We start from the raw sequence: 22,148 nt of genomic DNA on the forward strand, positions 1-22,148 counted from the left end.
GTTTAGAACCCCTTTAAGGAAATAAAGGATAAGTCTACTCCAAAATTTATATTTCAGTTATAGGTGGAGCATGGTGACTTGAGGTCTCACCCTCGAAGTCCCCCAACAAAGAAACTGTTGAAGATCATTCACACAAAAGTTACACATGCCTGCACCGACATGCTAGTGAGGTTGTAACTGCCAGGAAGAGGGCTGAGCCACAGCAGGCACTGGGGAGACCCGGGTATCTGGCACACCTCAAACTGTTGAATGCCAAAGATTCTCTAGTGCAGGGGTGTCGAACTCAATTTAATCGAGGGCCGCATCAACATTATGGTTGCCCTCAAAGGGCCTGTAAGACTATATAAATGTATCTAATCTTTATTATAATCGCCTCTGCATTCGATTATCGCTGGTTTTAGTAATAACTTAATACCCAGATCTGAAAGTAGAAGTCTAGGAAATGGCCTGGTGGGCCGGATTCGGCCCCTGGGCCTTGAGTTTAACACATGTGCTCTAGTGGATCTAGCTCCACAAGAGAGTGAAGATTGGAAGCAAAGAAGCTGCTTATGATAAATATTATAAATATTTTTTCAAATGTTTTATTTACATTTTTATATGTGATGACAGTGTCTCTTTAAGTGCAATAAATGTTTCGGATTTACACTTCCGTGCTCCTACATGGAAGTGTGCAAATATTACCATTTATTAGTAATGAGGAAAATATTGGGAAACCCAATGAAACATAGTTTGTTCTAAACTATTTTGAACAACAAAAGTCAATAAACGTAATTAAGCAAGATTTTGTTTTTTGCTTTGAAGCAAACTCAAGGCAACATTGGAGTAATATAATTTCACAGACCTTGCAAAGTATGGACTTTAAACTCTTTAGTGACCGAAATAGTGTTGCAATTTTTCTAACAGGAAGCCTGAGCCACATCACACGTTCATCAAGGGCTAAACTTTGCAACTTCAAGGCAAAAGTCAGGGCACCAGAAAAAGGAGATAGCTTAACAGTGAAACTCTAGTGACATGCATGCAAAAAAAAACTAATCCCAGGAACGAAAATGTAATATATTGCAGTTTATCAGTCCTTAAATGTGGCGGCATTTTTTTTCAGGCTTCTTTCCCTTTATTTTGTACCTGGTAATCCTGCAAATAACACACTTCCTCTCCCTGGGTGGCTACACTCACTCCTCCACTTCACCTATGGAGGGAGCCACGTTTGTCACACAGACTGGACTTCAAACATGTCTGCCTTTGTTCATCTTCATTATATGGGGGGTGATGGGAATAATCATTGAAAAAGAATATGATTATTTTGCTTTATGTTCAGCTCACAGGAAGTGACAAGGGCATTGCATTTCTAGCAAGATCAGTTCATTTTCTGTACTTATTGAAAATGTACTGAGCCCTAAAAAAGAAAACTACCTTTCAGGGGCGTAACTAGAAATCACAGGGCCCCATAGCAAAATTATGTATGGGGCCCCCCCAACCCCCCCTCCACAACCGACTCCCAACACACTACCTACTCCCAGAACACGTTCCTGTGCTCGTGCTGTCTCCGATCATCTCCTTCTCTTCAGCTCGTTCCTGCTGGCTCTGATGTCAGAACCAAAGAAGAGATCGCTCCAACGCTGATTTGCTACATTGCAGCTGCCTGGCAGAAGATGGAGACAAATGCTCTGACGCTCCTGACCGGACCAGAGCCGGATTAAAAGCATCATGGGCCTGGTGGTGAGGATTTTGGTGGGCCTTTTTATGGAAATGTCAACGGTCACCAGGGCCCTCTTCTTCCTGTCCGGGCTGTGATTTTTTAGTCTCTCTACAGCTTGGAGTCAGTGGTGGAGCGCCAGGGCCCGGTTTCAGCTGCGGCCTAAAAGTTCTGCCACTGACTCCAAGCTGTAGAGGGACTACAAATCTCAGCAATAAATTATACATGAATGCAGAATACCACCAACTATAGTGGACTACAAATCTCAGCAATACATTATATAGCAATGCAGAATAAAATGAAGCTGCATACGCTGTGTTGCTCTGAGTTCGCGGCCTGATGTCTCCAGGGTCTCAGGAGGGCTGTGCAGATCCTCAGGTGGCCAGTGCGGGCTCTCAGGTGGTCAGTGGGGCTCTCAGGTGGTCAGTGGGGCTCTCAGGTGGTCAGTGGGGCTCTCAGGTGGTCTGTGCGGGCTCTCAGGTGGTCTATGCGGGCTCTCACCAGGGGTCCGCAGAGTAGAACTGGTGGCTGCAGGCCACAGCAGATGCAGCTCTCTACTCAGACGGCCGCTTGCTCCTTACTAGAGCCCAGGGAGACACCTTTTAATGTGCCTGAATAGAGGCCTGCCGCTGCCTGGATCCTCTGCCTTGGGTGCCAAAGTGACTGAGGGTACAGTGAGGGGTAAAGTCAGAGGGTACAGTGAGGTGTAAAGTCAGAGGGTACATTGCTGGGTATAGCCAGAGGGCCCTGTGGTGGGCATAGTTAGAGGGCACAGTGCTGGGCATAGTCATAGGGCACAATGCTGGGCATAGTTATAGGGCACAGTGCTGGGTAAAGTCAGAGGGTACAGTGGGGGGAATAGTAAGAGGGTACAGTGCTGGGTAAAGTCAGAGGGTACAGTGAGGGGAATAGTAAGAGGGTACAGTGCTGGGTAAAGTCAGAGGGTACAGTGAGGGGAATAGTAAGAGGGTACAGTGCTGGGCAAAGTCAGAGGGCACAGTGCTGGGTGTAGTTAGAGGGCACAGTGCTGGGCATAGTCAGGGGGTACAGTGAGGGGTATAGTCAGCGGGTATAGTCAGGGGTATAGTTAGAGGGAACAGTGAGATGTATAGTCAGAGGGTACAGTGAGGGGTATAGTCAGAGGGTACAGTGAGGGGTATAGTTAAAGGGTGCAGTGCTGGGTTTAGTCAGAGGGTACAGTGAGGCGTATAGACAGAGGGTACAGTGAGGGGTATAGTCAGAGGGTACAGTGCTGGGTATAATCAGAGGGTACACTGCTGGGCATAGTGGGTACAGTTAGGGGTGTAATAGAATAGGGTACAGGTAGAGTATGATAATTAACCTTTAGGAGACAATAGAGGGTGTGATGAGAGCAGAGCACACAAAGGCAGGGAAGATGTGACTGTCTGTCACAAGCAGATGGGATCGCTGGGCCCACAGCTGTCTCTCCTACACACACACACCGTCACACACACACCGTCACACACACACACACACACACCGTCACACACACACACCGTCAATCACTGATACTGATCTTGGCCAGGCTGGCCACCAGGACCCACACTGCCATTAGGTACGAGGTCTGCACCATGTGCCATTCCCAGCGCACCACCTGGAAGTCACCCGAGGCCCTGCCCCCCTCCTCTCCCTGGTCCTCATAATAGACAGCAGAGACCATGTCCCCGATCTCTCCTCTGAACTCCCGGCCGTGCATATTTGCAGGGGCAACGCTGGAGCAGAGCTCCACATGTACATATGTTAATCCGGCCCTGGACAGGGCCCCCCTCTGGCCTCGGGCCCCATAGCGACCGCGTGGGTCGCTATGGTAGTAGTTACGCCAGTGCTACTTTTGCTAGTCTTTAAATTGATAACTGTGTCCTTGGCGAGCCCTCTTGGACGATAGGCCAAGGCTATCCAAGGGGTTCATTTTTTCTCAAGATTAAGCCCTGTCTTCTTTAGATGCTAATCCCCACCATCAATCATAAAAATGTCAGAGCCTCCACTGTTCACTGCCAGGTTGAATGATAGGAGGGCGAGGCTATATCATGACCCAGCCAGAATTCATGGACCCATTTATAACCTGGACCTAGGATCAAAGGGGCTCCACAGGAACACAGGGATAGGGTCTTCTTCAAAGACTAACACAGCTAATTGCAGATATTACAAGGTGCATGTGGTTCAGCAGGAACTGTTTTGTCCAGATCAAGTTTAATTTAGGGTGGCTGTATATGACCAAATATTGCTGCATGCAGTTATTGTGTGTATGGAATGGGAACAAACAAACCAACCGACACCTGCTCAAGCAACAAGTCAGTGGTTTAGATCTTCTTAGCTGGTTTTTAGGATATGTGAGTTGATAAAGCAGAGGTGAACAAAGATAACTAAGGATGTACCGATACTAGTATCGGTATCGGTGTTGATACAAAGTATTTAGGCGAGTACTTGTACTTGCCCAAATGCTCCGATACCTTCCCCAATACCAGAACTTCCGGTCAGTGGGGCAACATGGAGCCAGCTTCCCGTGCGATCAGGAAGTTGGGCAGCGAGTAATGACCCGGCTTCCTGATTGGCAGGAAAGCCGGCTCCATGCTGATTGGCCAGGAAGCCCTCACTTCCTGGCAAATCAGGAAGCTGGGAGGCGAGTCATTAATCACCGCCTGGCTTCCTGATTGGCCAGGAAGCTGGCTCAATGCTGATTGGCTGGGAAGCCGGTTTCCCGGTCAATCGTAATCAAGCCGATTGGTATCGACGAGTACCGAAAGCAAAATATCGGTACTTATACTCAATACCAAAAAAACGGTATCGGTGCATCCTAGAGATAATGATTATATGATGCTAAAGGCAGTAATGAGAAAACTGCTTAAAGTGCACTGAATGACTGATGTCTCAGACAACACAGTTCTTCCTGCAGATGCTTTGCTAATAGAGACCGACCAAACCTTTTGGCATTTTATGCATAGTAGCTTTAGTGCATAGTCCTGGAAGCCATGTCTGTGTCATTGGTTATAAATTCCTTTGCAGGAAGGTATTCATTGTAGTCATGAATAATGCATTGTATTTTATCACCAGACTTTCCTTGCCATAAAAGTTGCATGTACATCCAATGAGTCACCCAGAACGCTTGGTAACATATCCTTCTCTGAGACACACAAAGTAATTGTACTTTGCATGCTACTGCTATCTGAATGTGGGGAAAAAGTGACCCACTGAAAGGAGCCAGGAGTCTGGAATGACAATATCCTCCCTGTTTATTATTAACCCTGTAGACTTAGATAGTGGACTGCAGTGCCCTAGCTTCTATCTGTGCAATATTAATTGAGGGTTGTGAAAGCCAAAGAAACACACATTATCTGTGTCCCGTATTGCCTCATGTCCTTGCTAACAATTTTTATCGTACATCAACCTGTGAAGCGTTATGTCAGACAGAATGTTCAGTAGCTATATAATTTGACATCATTTTTTCACTACATGTATTTTTTTTTTTTAGTTTTCATTTGAAAACCAAATAACTAATATATTAGCATCGGGTTGGCTTGCCCAACAGTTAATTATATCTGTCCATTGGATGTGGATTCAGATGGCAGGATTTGTGCACCTGGGTTCCCAGCTCCCACCTCCCTCATTTCATACTCAGAGCTTAATTTATTTTTGTTTTTACCTATACCTGACCTCTGGAGTCCTTGAGAAATATAAGCAGGAGTCTGGAATACCAGTTTTGGCTAGTCTAAGCCATAGTTCCCCATATTTGCTTCCAAGTGTGGCCAAAGATAGCATGAACGTGCAGACAGCTTCAAAATGTACCTGTGCTCAAAATAATAATTCTTGGACTTTTGCCTTGGCAGAAACCATGCATATGCTATGAAACATTTTGTGCATGCATCTACCCCATTGTTGTGGAGAGGGATACAGCCACACTTATCTTGTTATTGAGAACAAGGTAACATTTAACAAATTTGGGGACTTCTTCCCCATAGGTCATCTGCAGGGGTCATTCATATCTGAAAAAAAGATCCCGATGTCTCTCAAATCTTCTGAAATTGTAGTTGTATTTGGTAATGTAATTTTTTTTTAAATCCCTCTGTATTTCTAGCTGCTGATATCCCATATTCACTGTCCTATTGCCTGTATTTGTAATTCTCTGTGCGCAGTATCATTTATTTATGTGCTTTTACAAATAATCAACAAGCTCTAATGTGATTCTATGCAAATGATGCACAATAATTTGTGAGGATTAGCTAAATTGGGATTAGAATTTTGTGTTTTTAAGTGCATTGCATATTTATATTATATAGGTAAATTCTTAAAGTGTTGCCTTTTTTCTACATATTTGAACAGAAAACACAGATCTTCATCCAAACAAGGCTTACATATAAAGATGATATACTTGAATAAAAACATAAAGAACATTTGCCTTTTTAATTATACAAGAAAATATCAATGAGTGTAACTGGGTTATGTGGATAAAGTGAGTACACCCTTGGCCTCAGAAGCTGGTATTTCCCTTTTAAACAGAAATTGCTTATTAAAGGCATTTTGTGTTACTGCTCACCAGTCTCGGAAATTGACATTAACATTTTTGACCACCTCTCTATGCAAAATGTCTTCAGTTGCAAGATGCTGGGTTTCCTTCCATGAACTGCCTGTTTCAAATCCCCCAACATCATTTTATTAAGCTTTAAATGACTTTGACTAGGGCAGTCCATAACCCTGTATTACCAACTGTTGCTAAAGTTACCTGCAGATCCCACAGTGAAATGTTGGTGTTCATGAAGACTTCTTTTAGCATCAAATGGTGTGGTATTTTCTGGGCTGTCCAGTCCTGGACAGATTAGCAGTTGATTGAAATCTACATCAGTTGTAGGCTATTTTTCTTAGTTAAATGATTGATTTAAAATAATTTGGTAATCTTTTTAAATCCCTTGAAGGAATCGGACATCCACAACCTTCTCTCTAAGGATCTTAGAGAGCTCTTTTGATGTTAGCCTGATGACACCACACACATCAATAGCCAAGAGAATACCAGACCCTAGATATCTGAGGATTAGTGATGGCCTTGATGTTCGAGTGTCACGGTCTAGGGACCAGGGCACATGAGCTCCTGTGTTTGCGGAGTTGGTAGGAGTCACAAAGAGGCGGGATATCGGGGATGTAGGTCACAGAGTCGAGCATGAGTTCATGTGTTTGGCGTGCTGTTCGCCTGCCAAGCGCCCCACAAGGCACTGTGCACACAATCAGGGCACGGTACTCTATAAAAGCCACGAATGACCAATCATGGCTCACCTGTCAGATGCCGTACAACTGTAAACAGTTGGTCGGAGCTAGCTATCACTGCGAGCTCTGCCCAATTGTTTATATTCCGCCGGCATCTGTCAAAATGCCATTCTGCGGTGGGAGTTCGTCGCCAGTGGACGGGTCGGCGGGCTTCGTTTTTTTAGAATGATTATTTCTATTTTTTCTTGTTTTATTTTTTATTTTGTCAAGTTGCCGTCGTCGTGGACAACGTGATTGACCCTGGATTACATCGGTGGATCCATTTTTTTGGGGGGGGTTCTCAATAAAGGACTTGTAACAAAATCCTTTGTGTTTTTTTACCCCTTATTCACAAGGGGGGCGCGCATCTGGGTGCCCCTTAAAGGGGTGCCCTGATGTGAATAAGCCCCCCTGCCTGCACCCCCCCAACCAACGCCCCAGGGCTTGTGGGGAAGAGGCCCTTGTCCCTTCGGCACGGGGACAAGGCGCTTTTCCAGGGGTGATACTGGAAAAGCACCCTCCCAGTGCCTAGGGCATGTGGCCTGGTATGGGAGAGGGGGGGCACTCGTTCGCCCCCCCCCCCTTTCCTGCCCTGCTAGGCCTGTGCTTGGACCAAGGGTCTGGTATAGAATTTTAGGGTTGACCCCACGTTTTTTCCCCCCATTTTTGAGGGTGCGGTTCCATAAGGGCCTGGTATGACTTTGAGGGGGAACCCCACACATTTTTTTCCTTAATTTTTTTTTTTTACGTGGGGTCCCGCCTAAAATTCCTTAAGAGTCTGGTATTGTTGCTTTTCTTTTTTTTTTTTCATGAATGTAATTTTTGCTGCAGCAGGTTCTATACATTATATAGATGTGCCACTTTACAGGCAGTTTAAGGGGACCCCCCGGGCACGATATTTAAAGGAATTTTTCATTTTTATTGTTTCACTTTAAGTGATGTTAAGATCACTGCTCCTTTAAAAACGGTATTGATATAAGTGTTTTTTTTTTCATTGATACATGTCCCCCAGGGCAGTACCCAAATCCCCATACACTTTTTATGGCCATTAACTTGCATATAAGCCTTCAAAATGGGGACATTTAATTTTTCACATGGCTGTTTATATATTAGCTGTTCATCTTCAAACTGTCCTATGTATATAAATATATTAAATGTTTACAAAGCACTAAGTTGTGTTCAGTAGGTTTTACAAGTTTATCCATTTTGATTTGGAATCTCAAATTTTTATTTAAAACGCACTAAATATCTTGAGCTATTACTCATATAAACTGTGTTTCTCCAGTTTGCACCAGTCCCTTTCTCAAGAAATAAATCTAAAGGAGCAGTTCAATCGTGCAATGAATCTTTATGATGAAGCTCTGCAGAATCGAGAGGAGCTCCTCAGCATCACCCAGCAGCAAAACCAAGAGCTGGCACTCCAACTGCAAGAGTTACAGACCCAGAATTCAGAGCTTCAAGAATCCCTGCGCAGGGCATCTGTAACTAAACAAGAAATGGAAGAGAAAGAGCACAAGTAAGCCAACTGATACTTTTATATCATTTTAATTATATAGGTATTTTACTGTTTCAGAAATGCACCTTTTGGGCCATGACACTTTCGCGATCTGGCTTTAAAAAGCCATTTGTTCCTTGACCCTGGCCCTGGCATAGATGGGAGCTGAATTCTCAAGCATCGATCTCTGACGGGATGCACAGAGACATTACCCATACCTCTCAAAAGTGCCGGAGGTCGGGGCCAAGGTAAATATTTTTTTACCAAACATTTTTTACAAATGTTTATTTAAAGCCATTTGTGTAAGAGGGCAGATGGGTGGCAATAAAGGGGATCACTTGCCATGGAAGGTCTGCTTTAAAGTAGAGTAAGTAAGATTTGGAATGTTTAAATGCCCCTTTTTTTGCAGCTAGTGCTACATGAATTATGAATGAAAGGAGTCAGTTTTTATCTTTCTGGGATTTCAAGCTAAAATGTAAGGCTCAACTCTAGGCACATGTAAAAGACAGTTTTTTAATCACTAATTCATCATTAAGAGTATTTTTTATTGCAAGCAGTCCAAGTACCTGGATTTGAATTGGTATCAGTCTCTTGCAGTCCCTGTATAGCAAAGTGAGAGGAAGAAACAGTGAAAGAAGCCATTCACACATGTTGTTTGGAGGAGAAAGCTGTATGATAGATGAGCTCATTGCTCTGCATTTTCTCCTTTTACTGACCAGTAACAGGACGGGGCAGCTCCAGGATGCCCTGGTCTCAATGGAAGTGGATTGAATGATTCTGGGCATCAGACATAGGGCATCTAGTGGCAGAATAAAATACTGTTGGTGAAATCTCTAGACTAACGCTGAATATTGTAACAATATATGTTATCTTTTAATGGGCTATTCATTTTTTTTATCTGCCTGGCGTTCAGTATAAAAGTAATCATCATTATTTTAAGATCGAATTACATTCTTACATGAGTCAACTATAGTTGTTTTTGTTTAATGAATTCACTTATGGTTATTAAACTAAAATATTGATTGTCTTAAATGTGGTCATACTTTGTTATTGAAATCTTCACCAGGGTACAAAGGGGTTTACCCCAGTTTTATTTTACTACTGAAAGTGTTAAAACAAATGAACAATTTAAATACAAACATAGCCTGCCCTAAAAAGTGTTTAGTGCAGGCACCTTGTAGTTCCAGCTTGTAAGTATGTTAATCTTCGTTAAACCTTGCATAGATAGGTTTACCAAATGAGTTTTGGGAGCTGTCAAGAAACCCACTCATTGGATATTCCTGACCTCCATCAGTAGGTTAAACTGCGCTCGTGGAATGGGGCCCATTATTTTCTGCTAGTGCTTACCCTATTAACTGGAGCCCCTTATATGACTTTTTGAAGGAAAAATCAAAACAATTTTATGGGGGTGTGGCTTGGCACGCAGGGAAGATGGCTGCATGTGGAACTAGCTCCAGAACACATGGGGAGATTTTGCTTATTTCTCATGCCCAGATGGGAAAAATTGGATGACAGATGCTTGCTACCTGGGCTTCTAGCTCGCAGGTTCATACGTTAATCCTGGCTATGTTCTGTTTCCAGCCCAGGGATCACGCGGGGAGCTCCCCTCAGTCCAACTGCGAGGCCTCGAAACCTGAATGTCCCCACACGCATGTGCTTGACCAGGTACCTGTCTACAGTATATCAGCCGATTTCCTCAATCAGTTGTGGCTAAAATCAAGACCAATTTTTCTGATGTGGTCTCGGATTTGCGAGTGTACATGAAAGCCATGGCCACCCGCCTCTCGGTGGTGGAGTGGAGCCCACCGAGATAAACTACTACAGACGGCTAAACACATCTGGGTCACATGGAAGACCTAGATAATTAAGGCCATAGGATTCACCTCAGGATTCAAGGGGTTGCCCAAAGCAGTGAAGCAGGACAACCTACATCTCACTCTACAGGCAATCTTAAACAGACTCCTAGAGAGACCACTTAAAGTGCCCATCGAACTCAAGTGGGTTCATAGAGCCCTCCGACCACGAGGCCCATACACAGACCCACCAAGAGACATGGTTTGCTATTTCACCAGTTTCAGGCTGAAAGAGGACATCCTGCACAAATCTCAACAAGGGGTGTCTTTCATCTACGACACTGTGGTGAAGATTCTCCAGGACCTCTCAACCATCACCCTTCAGAATCTCAGGGCCTTGAGGCCTTTCCTGGTCAAACTATTCCATCTGAATATCCCCTGCCATTGGAGGTTCCCATTCGGCCTATCAGCTTCGAGATCAGGCCGCACCACACTCCTCCAAACACCAGAGGAGATCTCTTCCTTCTGCGATCAACTGTGTCTACCTCTACCAGATCTAAAAAAAAAAGGCAATAAAGACCTCCATGTGTTTATGGTATGGCCAAAGCCCAAACTCATATTAAAGCATAAATGAGCTTATACAAAAGTGCTAGATAATATATGCCATCTTTAATATATCAACACTAGAAATTACAAAAGTACAAACACCGAGCAGGAAAAAACACTAATAGAATTAATTCAAAAACCCCCCATAAAAAAATTGTGCAGAGTCTGAGATATCTATCCAATTGTGTCTGAGAAGATATTGCATCAAGATCACATTTGTATGACGCACATGGTTTTCATTCAGGAAACTCACTTCAAACAAGACGCAATCGAGAAACTGACTAACTACAGGTATCCAACAGTGTTTCGTGCTACTAGCTCTCTTCAAAGGACAAAGGTGTATCAATCCTATTCTCACGCAAAGCCCAATTTGAACATAGACTGAAAACACAAGGCGCACAGCTCACCCCTATCATGCGTCCCTGCAATCCACATTCGGTGCACGGATGACTCTCTTACGGAGTAATAGGCTCAAAAACTGTGGAACCAGCACACGTAATCTTCGAAAGAAATTCAAACTTTATTCCACATGCATCTGTACAAAGCACAACCGCTGATGCGTTTCTGCCTTACTCGCTCTTAGTCATAGCACATAGCTATGACTAAGGCCGAGTAAGGCAAAAATGCGTAAGCAGTTGTGATTTGTACAGATGCATGTGGAATAAAGTTTGAATTTCTTTGGAAGATTATTGTGTGCTGGTTCCAATTTGAACGTCTACTGTCCCAACAAACGACAACCCTCTTTTATGGTAAAAGTATCTGAACTAATAGTAATTTTCTACAGGGCTTTTGATTCTATGGGGAGACCAGTGGCATAACAATCACCATACTTGGCAGAATCAAGCATATAGGTGTATGGAGCTTTATTCAAAGTGGAATTGCTTAATTCAGTATTTAGATGTTTGTGAACTCCAGGCAAACAGCATAAACCCATTTCAAAAGTTTTTCAAAGGATTTGTAATTCTGATCAGCAATGTTCTATGAACCAGTCACCCCTAAAAGACAGCACATCCAGGTCCTGAATCTCCCTGCAGACTACATTCCAATAATTTACGGACCTTCAAATCAAGAAATGACTTGCGGTTTGCCAGTCTCCCTTGCTGCTGCTTTTAACAGAAAGGCAGTCTAATCCCCAAATATTTGTCTCTCCCCAGGAGAGAGGTCACCCAGAAACCAGCCATTCTCTCACCGCTACTTATTGCTCCTAGGGATGGCTGATGATGTGTTCTATGTGAGTTAGAGGCAGTGATTGTCTACTTATGCAGAGGAAGCCAATTGGTGCCTCGCAATAAACCATGCCGCAGAAGTAAGAGTGAAGGAGATCCCGGTCAGACTTTGGGGTTTCCAAAATGCAGGTAAGTATTTGGGAGGCATACTGGTATTTTTTAATGGCAGCAGTGAGAGGATCATTAGACCTAAAGTACATTTTGGACATTAGGTCTCTAAAGTCTTTCTCAAGCAAGATTATTTTCTCTTTTTGTTAGTTTTGGATAGAGTGGGAAAATTATAAAATGTTGTTCTTGTTTTTCTTTCTTTCTGTGTCTCCAGTGGAGAGATTTTTCCTTATTCCTGTACCTGTGATGCTTGTAAAAGAAATGAAAGGTAGCAGTTGTAACCAAGGCATGAAGGCATGGACAACAATAAAGAAACTTTATTCAGAAATTCTAACTCTTGCCCCATTTCACACAGTTAGGGATAGAGATAAAAATAAAAATTGGACAGAGAGCCACCAAAGCCTTAAAGATTGTTGTTCCTATTCACTAGAATTTTCATTATAGCTCTCTTGGATCTGACCTTGCTGTCTCAATGTTATTATATCTTGTACTTAACTATTCTTGGCCTGCGTGCTAGCTTTGTTCGTATGTTTGAATATATATTGCTAAACTGTCTTTCTAATGAAAATTCAATAAAACAAATTTTGAACCAAAAAGAAAGACTTGACAGAGGCCCATGTTTTTCCCCATTGTAGCCAATTATATTTTGCTTCTTTAACCAGTTGACATCCGCGGTGTTAACCACCTCCGGGCCGGCCGTAGTAAAAAAACGGCCGGCCCGAGCTCTCTAGATCTGAGCGGGCGTCTTTAGACGTCCGCTCAGACACGCCCCCCCGCGCGCGCCGCTCGGCGGGCGCGAGCGGGAAATACCGTCCGTTTTTTTTACTACGGGCGGATGGCAAGAGGTTAAGTGGGGTTGGCAAGGGATTGTCCTTTGTCTACATACTTTGTTCTGAAAGGTGACTCTCTTGCTCATCTCAGAAAGGTTGGAAGTATGTACAGTATATACATAAGTATAATAAAACCAAAGCTTCCCAAAAAGGCATCTCAACCCAGAAGACAATTTCAGCCTATCACAATAAGCCAATAACTACTAAAGGCAGCAGCCTTCATATTAGACTTAAAAAAAAGAGCACTGTCCTGAATATATATAGAATGCCATTCTTTTAGTTATTAGCTGAGTCGGACTAAGATTGCTAATGGTAAAAAAAATTACAAAAGCACTTGCTGGTTATAACATTTAACAATGACAATCTCCCCAGGAGATTGAATGAAGTGACAGCTCTCATCTTCGCTGGCACCTAAAACACACACAGTAAAACAAAGCCCACCCACCGTCAAACTCGCATAATCATGGAAAGGCACAAAAATGTAGCCGTCTTTTAAATGTGGAGCCCTGCCTTTAGGATCAAGATGTGCAAACACACAGAAACATCTGTTCCGGGGGAGCTTGTAACGTGCAGGACAGAAGAATAGTAACTGTGAGACACGTCAGTTGAGTGCGAGGTGGATACAGCTTGGCAAAGGCACATCAAGAGGGGGCCAGGCAGGTTAAAACCTGGTTACCTTTTCCTAACACAGCTGTGACAAGTATGCTGCTGCTGAGAAGAATCAGTGTAGGAAGCTCATAGAAAACACAAAGAATTTAGCACTGGCTTGCGAGAGGGCCGAGGGTCTGTTCAGAGTCTGTGAAGTGCAGGGATTATCATAGTACTGAGCAGAGAGTACACAAAACTCTTTTCAGCTGGACTGGCAGTGAGCACAGTCACATTATGCCTCCTTCTTCATCAATCTTCTCTCTATAATATGAGTGGAACAATGTGAACACTTAAGAGTGGAAAAAGTACCTCTTGTCTGGGCATGAACAGGGCTGTGCAATCTCCACAATTCCCAGATGGATACTGTTCGACCATTATACATTGTTCAAGAGAGTAGGATCAGGAAATGTTTCAAGCAATTGAGAAAAAAGTGAGGGTACACCAGCCCATAGACATAAAATAACCCAGTCCAGTCATTTGTGATTGGGCAAGTGTGTTAGGCCTGGCAGACATCCATTGGCTGACAGATCTTAGGAAACATTGCTGCTGCTAATCAGTCTGTAGATGATTTGCTGGCATTAGGACAGTCAGATTGTCCCTGTGTGTCCAACCACCTTGTAAACTCAACTAGTCTGTGTTAACGGGCTTTGAGCTTGTGTTGCTGGCATCAGTTGGACATCCATTTGAGACACTTCTGAGATCATTCAGAATGCATTTACAAGTTCAGTTAACCTCTTTCTGACCTGCATTTGACCTGCTTCAAGCGGGTTTTGCACTCCTATAGACTTCTATAGGAATTAAAAATTGTGATGTAAACAAAAGCCCATCTACACAGGCCCCAAGGCTAACCCATGTGACAGTGGTCAATCCTCACTCATTACACTAAGACCTGTCATTAGTTTGTTTTCTATAACAGATGTGCAATAAAGACTTTCAGCTCTTTAGTATATAGATATTGATCTTGCTATTGAAATAGATATTGATAATGATGACAAAGTCTTGTGCAGTCCAATTCACATTTGACATTGGTGTCCAAAAACTCTGTTGAAAGGATAAGTGTGCCTTTATTTTGCATTGGCCTCACTCTGCTTTTTAAACAAACATGCCATTTAATATACAGAGCTGGAATTCAGACATTCATTAAGAAATTACCCTTTACTTCCTCCTCATCTCTTCTCTACCAGCAGTATTTGCTGGCCACGCACCAGTTGAATTTTCTTTAGATCAGCAGAATTGACCATATGTATTGCGTGTTAGGAGGGGCTAGCTAATATGATATAAATTGGACACATTTTAAAAAGGCTCTTTTACTCTGTGGATATTGCTAAACTCTGTTGATCTAACATGTCCAATTTAAGGAAAATCTAACTGGTGTGTGAATCAAGTGTATTTAAAGCCACATTGTTTAGTTTTGAATAAAGGTGTGAAAGGTTAGGACACCTATCAGGTTTGTATTGCTGTTTTGTATCCCAATTAAGGAGATTCACCCACTGTCATATTCAAAATTGTCAGTTGTCACCAGAACCATTTAAAAGTATGCAAAATCTTGAGGAACTGCAAACTAAAATTTAGTGGATTTTAAGGGGGACCCCATGCAAAACCCCAAAAAATGAGCCCCCCCTTCATATTGGTCTCCCCTTCAAATCAGGAGCCCCCCTTCACATCAGAGTACCATTTTACACCATAAGCCACCTCCTTTTACATCTGGGGACCCCCTTTAAAAAAAAAGAGCCCCCACTTCACATCAGAGTCCCCTCTTTTCACATTAGACTCCCCCCATCACATGAAAAGCTCCCCCTTTATATAAGGGAGATTTTGAGGCATCCCTGAGGAACCCAGAAGGTGCCCCAGGGTGCCACAGCACCCTGGTTGAGAAAGGCTGGTATAGACTACAACTCCCAAGACTGCTAATACTGCATGCTAACTTAGTGGTGAACCAGCTTTGACAAAAAAGAGTGGTGCTGCGTCACACACTGATAGGCAAGATGGAAGCTTGTCTATGAGAAGTGTCTAGTCACTCCTCCCCCTGTGTCTGTATGTTTAGCTGCACTCCTGCTCTACAAAGTTGACCGTGCTGCCCACGATTCTGGCAGCATCAACAATTTAATATGTACACTTGCAAAAAGGAAATCAAGAACACTTCCCTATCTTTTTATGGTCCACACCATATTTTATTTTAAACTATAGTTCTAATTGCAGTAAATAAAACTCATAATAAAGAAAGAATCAATAAACATTAAAGGTATATGTAGCCTATTGTTAGACAGCACTTACAATATTACAGCCAACAAACCATAAAAGTGTGTTGTGTTCTTTGTTCAGTCTGAGAAGTGTATAGAATCTATTATATGGAGAATTTTCTTAACCCTAACATCTGTCAACACTTTTTACTTTGCTTAGTAAACATGTAGTAGAAATTACTGTTGTTTCTTTAAGCCACAGATCCCGGCCGAAGCTTTCTGCTTTCATGAATACATATTCCTTTTCTAATCTGTAAGTGAGCAGTTTGCTATGGAGAGGCTGTTGTATACTTTGAAATACTATGTAAATATGCTTTTTTAATTCTGGATGAAGCCTACGATTGCTAGACCTAATTTGTTTGTGCTTTCGGTCTTACTAAATATTAGTCTTGACTTTACAGCTATTTCCCTCTGCCAGACACTCGCTTTGTGTCTGAAAATATCCCACAACAATCGCCTCCCTGAACGCTTCCCTCTCTAGAGTTTACCCAAGTATACTCCGTATATTTTGTTACCGATAAATCAATAGTACTGTGTTGTAATGTGTAAACGACTTATAAGCAAACTCTAACCACGGGTCTAACTTGTCACCCCTGATCCTGTTGGCTTATAAAACATTTGGCTTGTTTTGAATACAGTCTGCTTGTGTCAGCTCAGAAGAGTAAGCAAGATAAAATATAGTCATGATGTCACAACGCTTTGGCTATGATGACAGGCGCAGGCCATCTGACAGCTGATTACAATAAAGCTATGTTCACATTTATCTAGCCTGATATCTTCAGGTTCCTAATTGCATCCTAGGCAATTCCCAGGACACATAATTAACACAAAGTACCCCAATACAACATTGATTCAAGCAATTTTAGCAGTAAAAGGCCAAATTCAGCCAAAGTTGGGCTTATTTTTCAATTTTTTAAGATGGTGTGTGTTAGGGTGATAGAAACTCTGCCAGGTTGTTATTGCTGTATTTGGGAAAGATAGACTATGTACAAAAATTCACAATTGCAATGCAATAATTTAACAACTGGAATTTGGAGTGAATAGGAAAAAACAGTATGCATGGATTGTAGCAATTAAATAAATTTAAGTTACTGCATACAGATACCAAGGGCTGCAACAGCTCAAGACATATGGCAGCTTAAATTAGTGTTAAACTCTCAAACTTTTTAAATAATGAATTCAGATCAAACAAATATACATTGCCCAGCAAAGTATTTTTGTTTTAAATGTTTTCCCAAGCACTTACAGTCATCCTGTTTCTGAACAGCTGGCTCCAATTCTCTCAGCTCGGCTTCCCTGAACTTCCTGTCGTGTACAAGATCACAGCTGTCTATCTACTTGCTTGGAGAAAAGAAGAGAGGGGAGAAGTTTGCCTTGCTGTGTCTGTGTGTGTATGGATCAAGTCCAAGAGAAACTCCACCGCACTTCTTACTGATATTTCCCTTGTAGATGGGTGCTGCGGATCCAAATAATAATAGAATATCACCAGCACACCTAGGTCAAGTGTTCAAAAACATCCATCTTGTCACAGAGAAGGCAATGTTTTGCTTTCTCTGTGACAAGATGGACATGGGTCAATAAAGACTTTTTTAGACACTTGACCTTGGTGTTTTGGTGACATTCTATTATCGTGTGTGTGTAGAGACACACACAGCTACTAGCACACACAAGGGTGGCTCCATAAGACCCTACAAAGGAAAGAAGCCACCCTAAAACAGGATATCAGGGACAGTGCTTAGGAGCCCAACTGATTATGCCGGATATTCAAATCTTTACTTTAATATCACTTTAAGGAAACCCTTTGATTTTATACAGCTTGAGGAAATTTGCATTAGGCATACAGAATCAAATTTCAGTGCTGGCTAGGATGACCAGAAGCTCCAAGGACAATAAATCTACATTACAAAGACATCTTCACAAATTATTCTTACTGCGGAGCCTGTAAAGGGTAAACTTTGACTAATGACAATGATTCCGAAAGTGACACTAAACTCAGGCGTTAAAGCTTAAACATGAATTCAGATACCTTAACCATTTACAATACTGTACCTTATTTATATATCATTCACATGTAGATCCTCAAATCATCTCTGAATTGGTGCTGACACTGTCCTACCTTCTGGAGGCTGGCTACTTTTGTTCCCCATGGTCCCTGTGTGTGTTGTAAAGTAGCCACCACTCCAAGCTCACTCCTGTGATGGATCACAATGTCATGTTTAGTTTGGTAATTTGTATTGAAATTATAGTTCATCACAGGAGTGAGCTTGGGGCGGCGGCTACTTTATAATACACACAGGGACCATGGGGAACAAAAGTAGCCACCACTCCAGAAGGAAGGACAGTGTCAGCATGAATTCAGAGATGATTTGGGGATCTACAGCCGAGTGATACACAAATAATGTGCAGTATTGTTAATAAAGAAGAAGTTTTGCCTAGGTGCTAAAAAAGTTATCCTCATCTGAAGCTGTGATCCGGCTTGGTCTTAGACTAGGCCTTCCAGCCTCTCTCCCCCTCTGCTGCAGTGGCCTAAGGTCCTGTAAATCATCACGTTTTATACACTGTCTAAAGACGCGAGGACGCCGAGGGACATTCCAATGCTGCAGCATAGGAGGAGGCAGGCTTCAGAGATTGGAGAAGCAGGGAGGCGGCTCGGGTGAGTATAACTTTTTTTTAAGCACCTACACAAAAACAAGCAGGTAACCTTTGCAGTGCGTGGCTAGCCCTACTGCAAGGGTTCATAAAAGATTTCCCCAGAGTTTTTCTTTATGGTAATTGAAGGCATTTTTTAAATTTAACTCCTGAGTTTAGTGTCACTTGAAGTCTTCCTCGGCATCTGACATCCACTTTTCTTGACTGGAAATGTCACATGGGTACAGGGGTACAGGGTTAGTGTCAACAGCAACCCCTGCAATCCTTAATGATACAGTACTGGATATGTGCCATGTTCACATACACACAGATTTTCTATGGTTAATTTGCCTCAACAAACCCCCTAATGGGGCCCCTTTCCACCCCCAGGCCCCATTGCAGTCTTGGGGTTGTTTATACGCACATGCTCTGGGTACTCATTACGGTTGATGTTTGACCTGCATCAGTTAATAAAGATTCAGCCGGTTATGAGCTGGTGCAAAATTGATAAAACATTGCTCTATGGCTGGATAAACAGGTCTGAAACAGAGTTTTACTGAATATAATGCATGTGTATTTTAAATGCACTTTTACTGCAACACACAATAACACACTGTACATGTGCATTTCCATTCGGAATGCACATATGCAGTCTATCCAAATGCACCTGTCCTTCAGTGCACCAGAACAAACAAACGGGAATGTAGTGTTTCTGTGTCTTGCATTGCCTAAATAAAGTACAGATAGATTGTTTTCATGCCTTCAAAATTAATGCGCTGCCTTAGCGCAGCATGTTAATCTGGTACAGAAAAGTGAATAAATCCTTAAAGTGTATCTTAACCCAAAAATATACCTTTAATAAATTGCAGATTACCAGTCCTTAGATGTGGTGGCTGCATGTGTTTTTCTTCTTTCGGGGCTTGTTCACACCAAGTGCGGAGCAGATGCAGAGCAGTTACAGAACGCATCAAAAATGCATCCAATGTATTCCAATGGTATTTTGAGCTCTTAGTTCACACCAGAGCGTTCAGTTCCAGAGCATGTGGAAAAACTGCAACATGCCCTATTTTTTCTGCTCGGGAACTCACCGAAACGCATGTAAACACATAAAAAACGCAAGTGCCCAGGAACGCACTGAAAGCCCATTTTAGGCTACAAACAAAACCCAGACCGCGTCAAAAACGTGGCAAAACGCACTGCACTGCATGTACAGAAACTCATGCAGCTCTGGTCCGCATTTGGTGTGAACAAGCCCTTAGGCTTTTTCCCCCTTATTTTACAGAGCATAGGAAATGTGATCTACTGATCGCGATTGCAATGCTTTTCCTATGCAAAAAATAATAAATGCACCTTTTTTCTTTTATGAAGAAGTGTGGTTTTATTATTATTGTTTTAAAGGTGGAATTTCCCTTTAAGTCTACATATTTGACCGACAAACCTTTTACCGACTGTATATACTGCATACATTAAAAGCAATGAATGCCTGTCTTGCATTTACAGCATGTTGTGCAGTATTGAAACCAAAATGTTCTCCAACCAGCCTAACATATCTGTCAGTTTACCTTTGTATAGATTATTTATTAGTATTATTATTTCAAAGAGTTAAATAGAACATTAACTGCACCTAAAGCTTTACTTCATACACACTGTTTAAATAAGCAAAATTACAACTTAAAAGTTGAAGAAATATTTAATTTATATAGAAAGCACGGATGTGTTGAAATAATGGATTATAGACGCAGACACAGAAAAAGCTCTGATGGAATTTGCAGTGAAGCATAACAGAGATTAAGAACAGCAAAAGCCATAGAAAAAAAAGTTTTTTGGATGGAGAGCCGTAATAAGGTTTAATAGCTTGTATTTTTATATGTCCTGGCGCATTTTTTATGCCTTTTCTATACATGAAATGTTGGTGCATGCAGTGGCATGTGGCGTTCCTGTTCAACTTTCAATGGGAGTTTGACTTTAAGAAAACTTATCCGTTCAGAGATGAAGGAAGTTTTCTGAATCTGTGCAGAACTTGGCAGACTTCTCTGACTCTAAGATGACTGTGATCTTTACAACATTTGTGTTTGTGTAATGTAATTTAACCTTATTGCTTAATGTCAAGATACTTTAGCTGTCATATATTTTTTTTTTTTCAGAAAAAAAGGGGTCTTTTATATTAGCTGTATAGTTATGTTCAGGAAATGGCAGAGAATGCTAGAATAAATCACAACCAGTCAGGAACCATTTCTTCAATAATCTGGCAAGTCAGTAAAGTGAAATATTTTATCTATTGGTTACTGCATTCTGCACATCTTTAAAACCAAAAAGTTGGCCATACAGGTGCCAATTTAAATCAATTTCAGTCACTTTCGAGCCACCAGGAATTGCATACATAACGCAAGTAATCACCAGAAACTAAGCTACATACCACCCTGGAGTTCAGTGGACCACCAGAGTTCAGTCAATCGTGTAGTTGAAACTGGGCAATACACTGAAAGCTTCAACAGTTTATTGAAAGATGACATTGAAATTAAATTGAAACTGGAAAAAACTACAGAAAATTTGTGAAATTCTCAACTGATCTGGAGAATCCGGGCAATTTGGATCCCATTTCCTTGTGGTCAAATGAATCCATTTTGCTTCAGTTGCTCTGCAATTTCTAGAGAAATTGGAATCAAACATAGGATCGCTCTGTCAGATTGTCACAAGCATGGACAGATAGCATTCTTCCTTATTCAATAAGCCTGTTTGTCTTATGATAAAAATAATTTTACCAGTAGTCAGTTACGGCTGGTTACCGATATTCCCACTTAAGCTAAGCGGGTAATTGCGTGGGCATGGCACTCCCATACAGTTCCCTTTCCTGAAGTCAAGCTTAGGATTTCTCAAGTCATGTTCTTTGAGAAAATGTCAGCTGTCCAGTTGGATACCCTCCCCAAATTTTAAAAGATTTTGGGAACAGTGGATCGTTTCTTACATGTCTCACTCTTTTCATTTAGACTTTGACCTGCCTCTATCCCACTTGTATGTCTTTCATGATGTCACTTGATTAGTTATTTGCCTAATCTCACTATCCTACCCTCTATTACTCTTATATGCTCCTGTCTTCTTCTCCTTTTTTCTTTTCGATACTTCACTTAGAGTCTCCCCCTCCAGAGTCACTTATATAAGGGCCCTTTTCGTTGACTGATTACCTTTTCCTATATATTTTAAGTTGTGATACTATGTTGTGTTTATGGTTTACTACGTCGGGCAATACCGAATCAACACTGATGCGCAAGCATCGCCGTTAGGTACCGGGGCATTTTCACAAGTACAAGTACTTGTGAAAATGCCCTGTATCGGGTCCGATACCGAAGCTAGCATCGGTATCGGGACATCCCTAGTTCTAACCCTTCAATACTCTATCCAAAGCTGAAATTCTCATTTAAAATAAAGACAATAGGTAAAATAATTAAATTAAAGGAAATGTGTTGGTTGTTTCCCGAATGTTTAATTTAGGCCTTTTGCATTATACCTGAATATTTTTTCAAACTTTGTAACATAACATTTATGATTGGTAAAAAATGGATAATACAGGTGAAACTCGAATAATTAGAATATCGTGCAAAAGTAATTGCAGTAAGTGCTGCAAAAGGGG

General features: G+C 41.9%; 1 protein-coding gene across 1 annotated transcript in view; it reads left to right on the forward strand.

The window, feature by feature from the left end:
• MIPOL1 (mirror-image polydactyly 1) overlaps nt 1-22,148 on the forward strand; it is a 288,139-nt gene that overhangs the window by 257,655 nt on the left and 8,336 nt on the right. Inside the window, exon 9 of the mRNA XM_018564483.1 lies at nt 8,232-8,462. Within this exon, the coding sequence (XP_018419985.1) occupies nt 8,232-8,462 (231 nt within the window). The remainder of the gene's footprint in view (nt 1-8,231; nt 8,463-22,148) is intronic.

This window comes from Nanorana parkeri, unplaced genomic scaffold (genome assembly GCF_000935625.1).
Source record: "Nanorana parkeri isolate BGI_ZX_2015 unplaced genomic scaffold, ASM93562v1 scaffold755, whole genome shotgun sequence".
Classification (NCBI taxonomy): Eukaryota; Metazoa; Chordata; class Amphibia; order Anura; family Dicroglossidae; genus Nanorana; species Nanorana parkeri.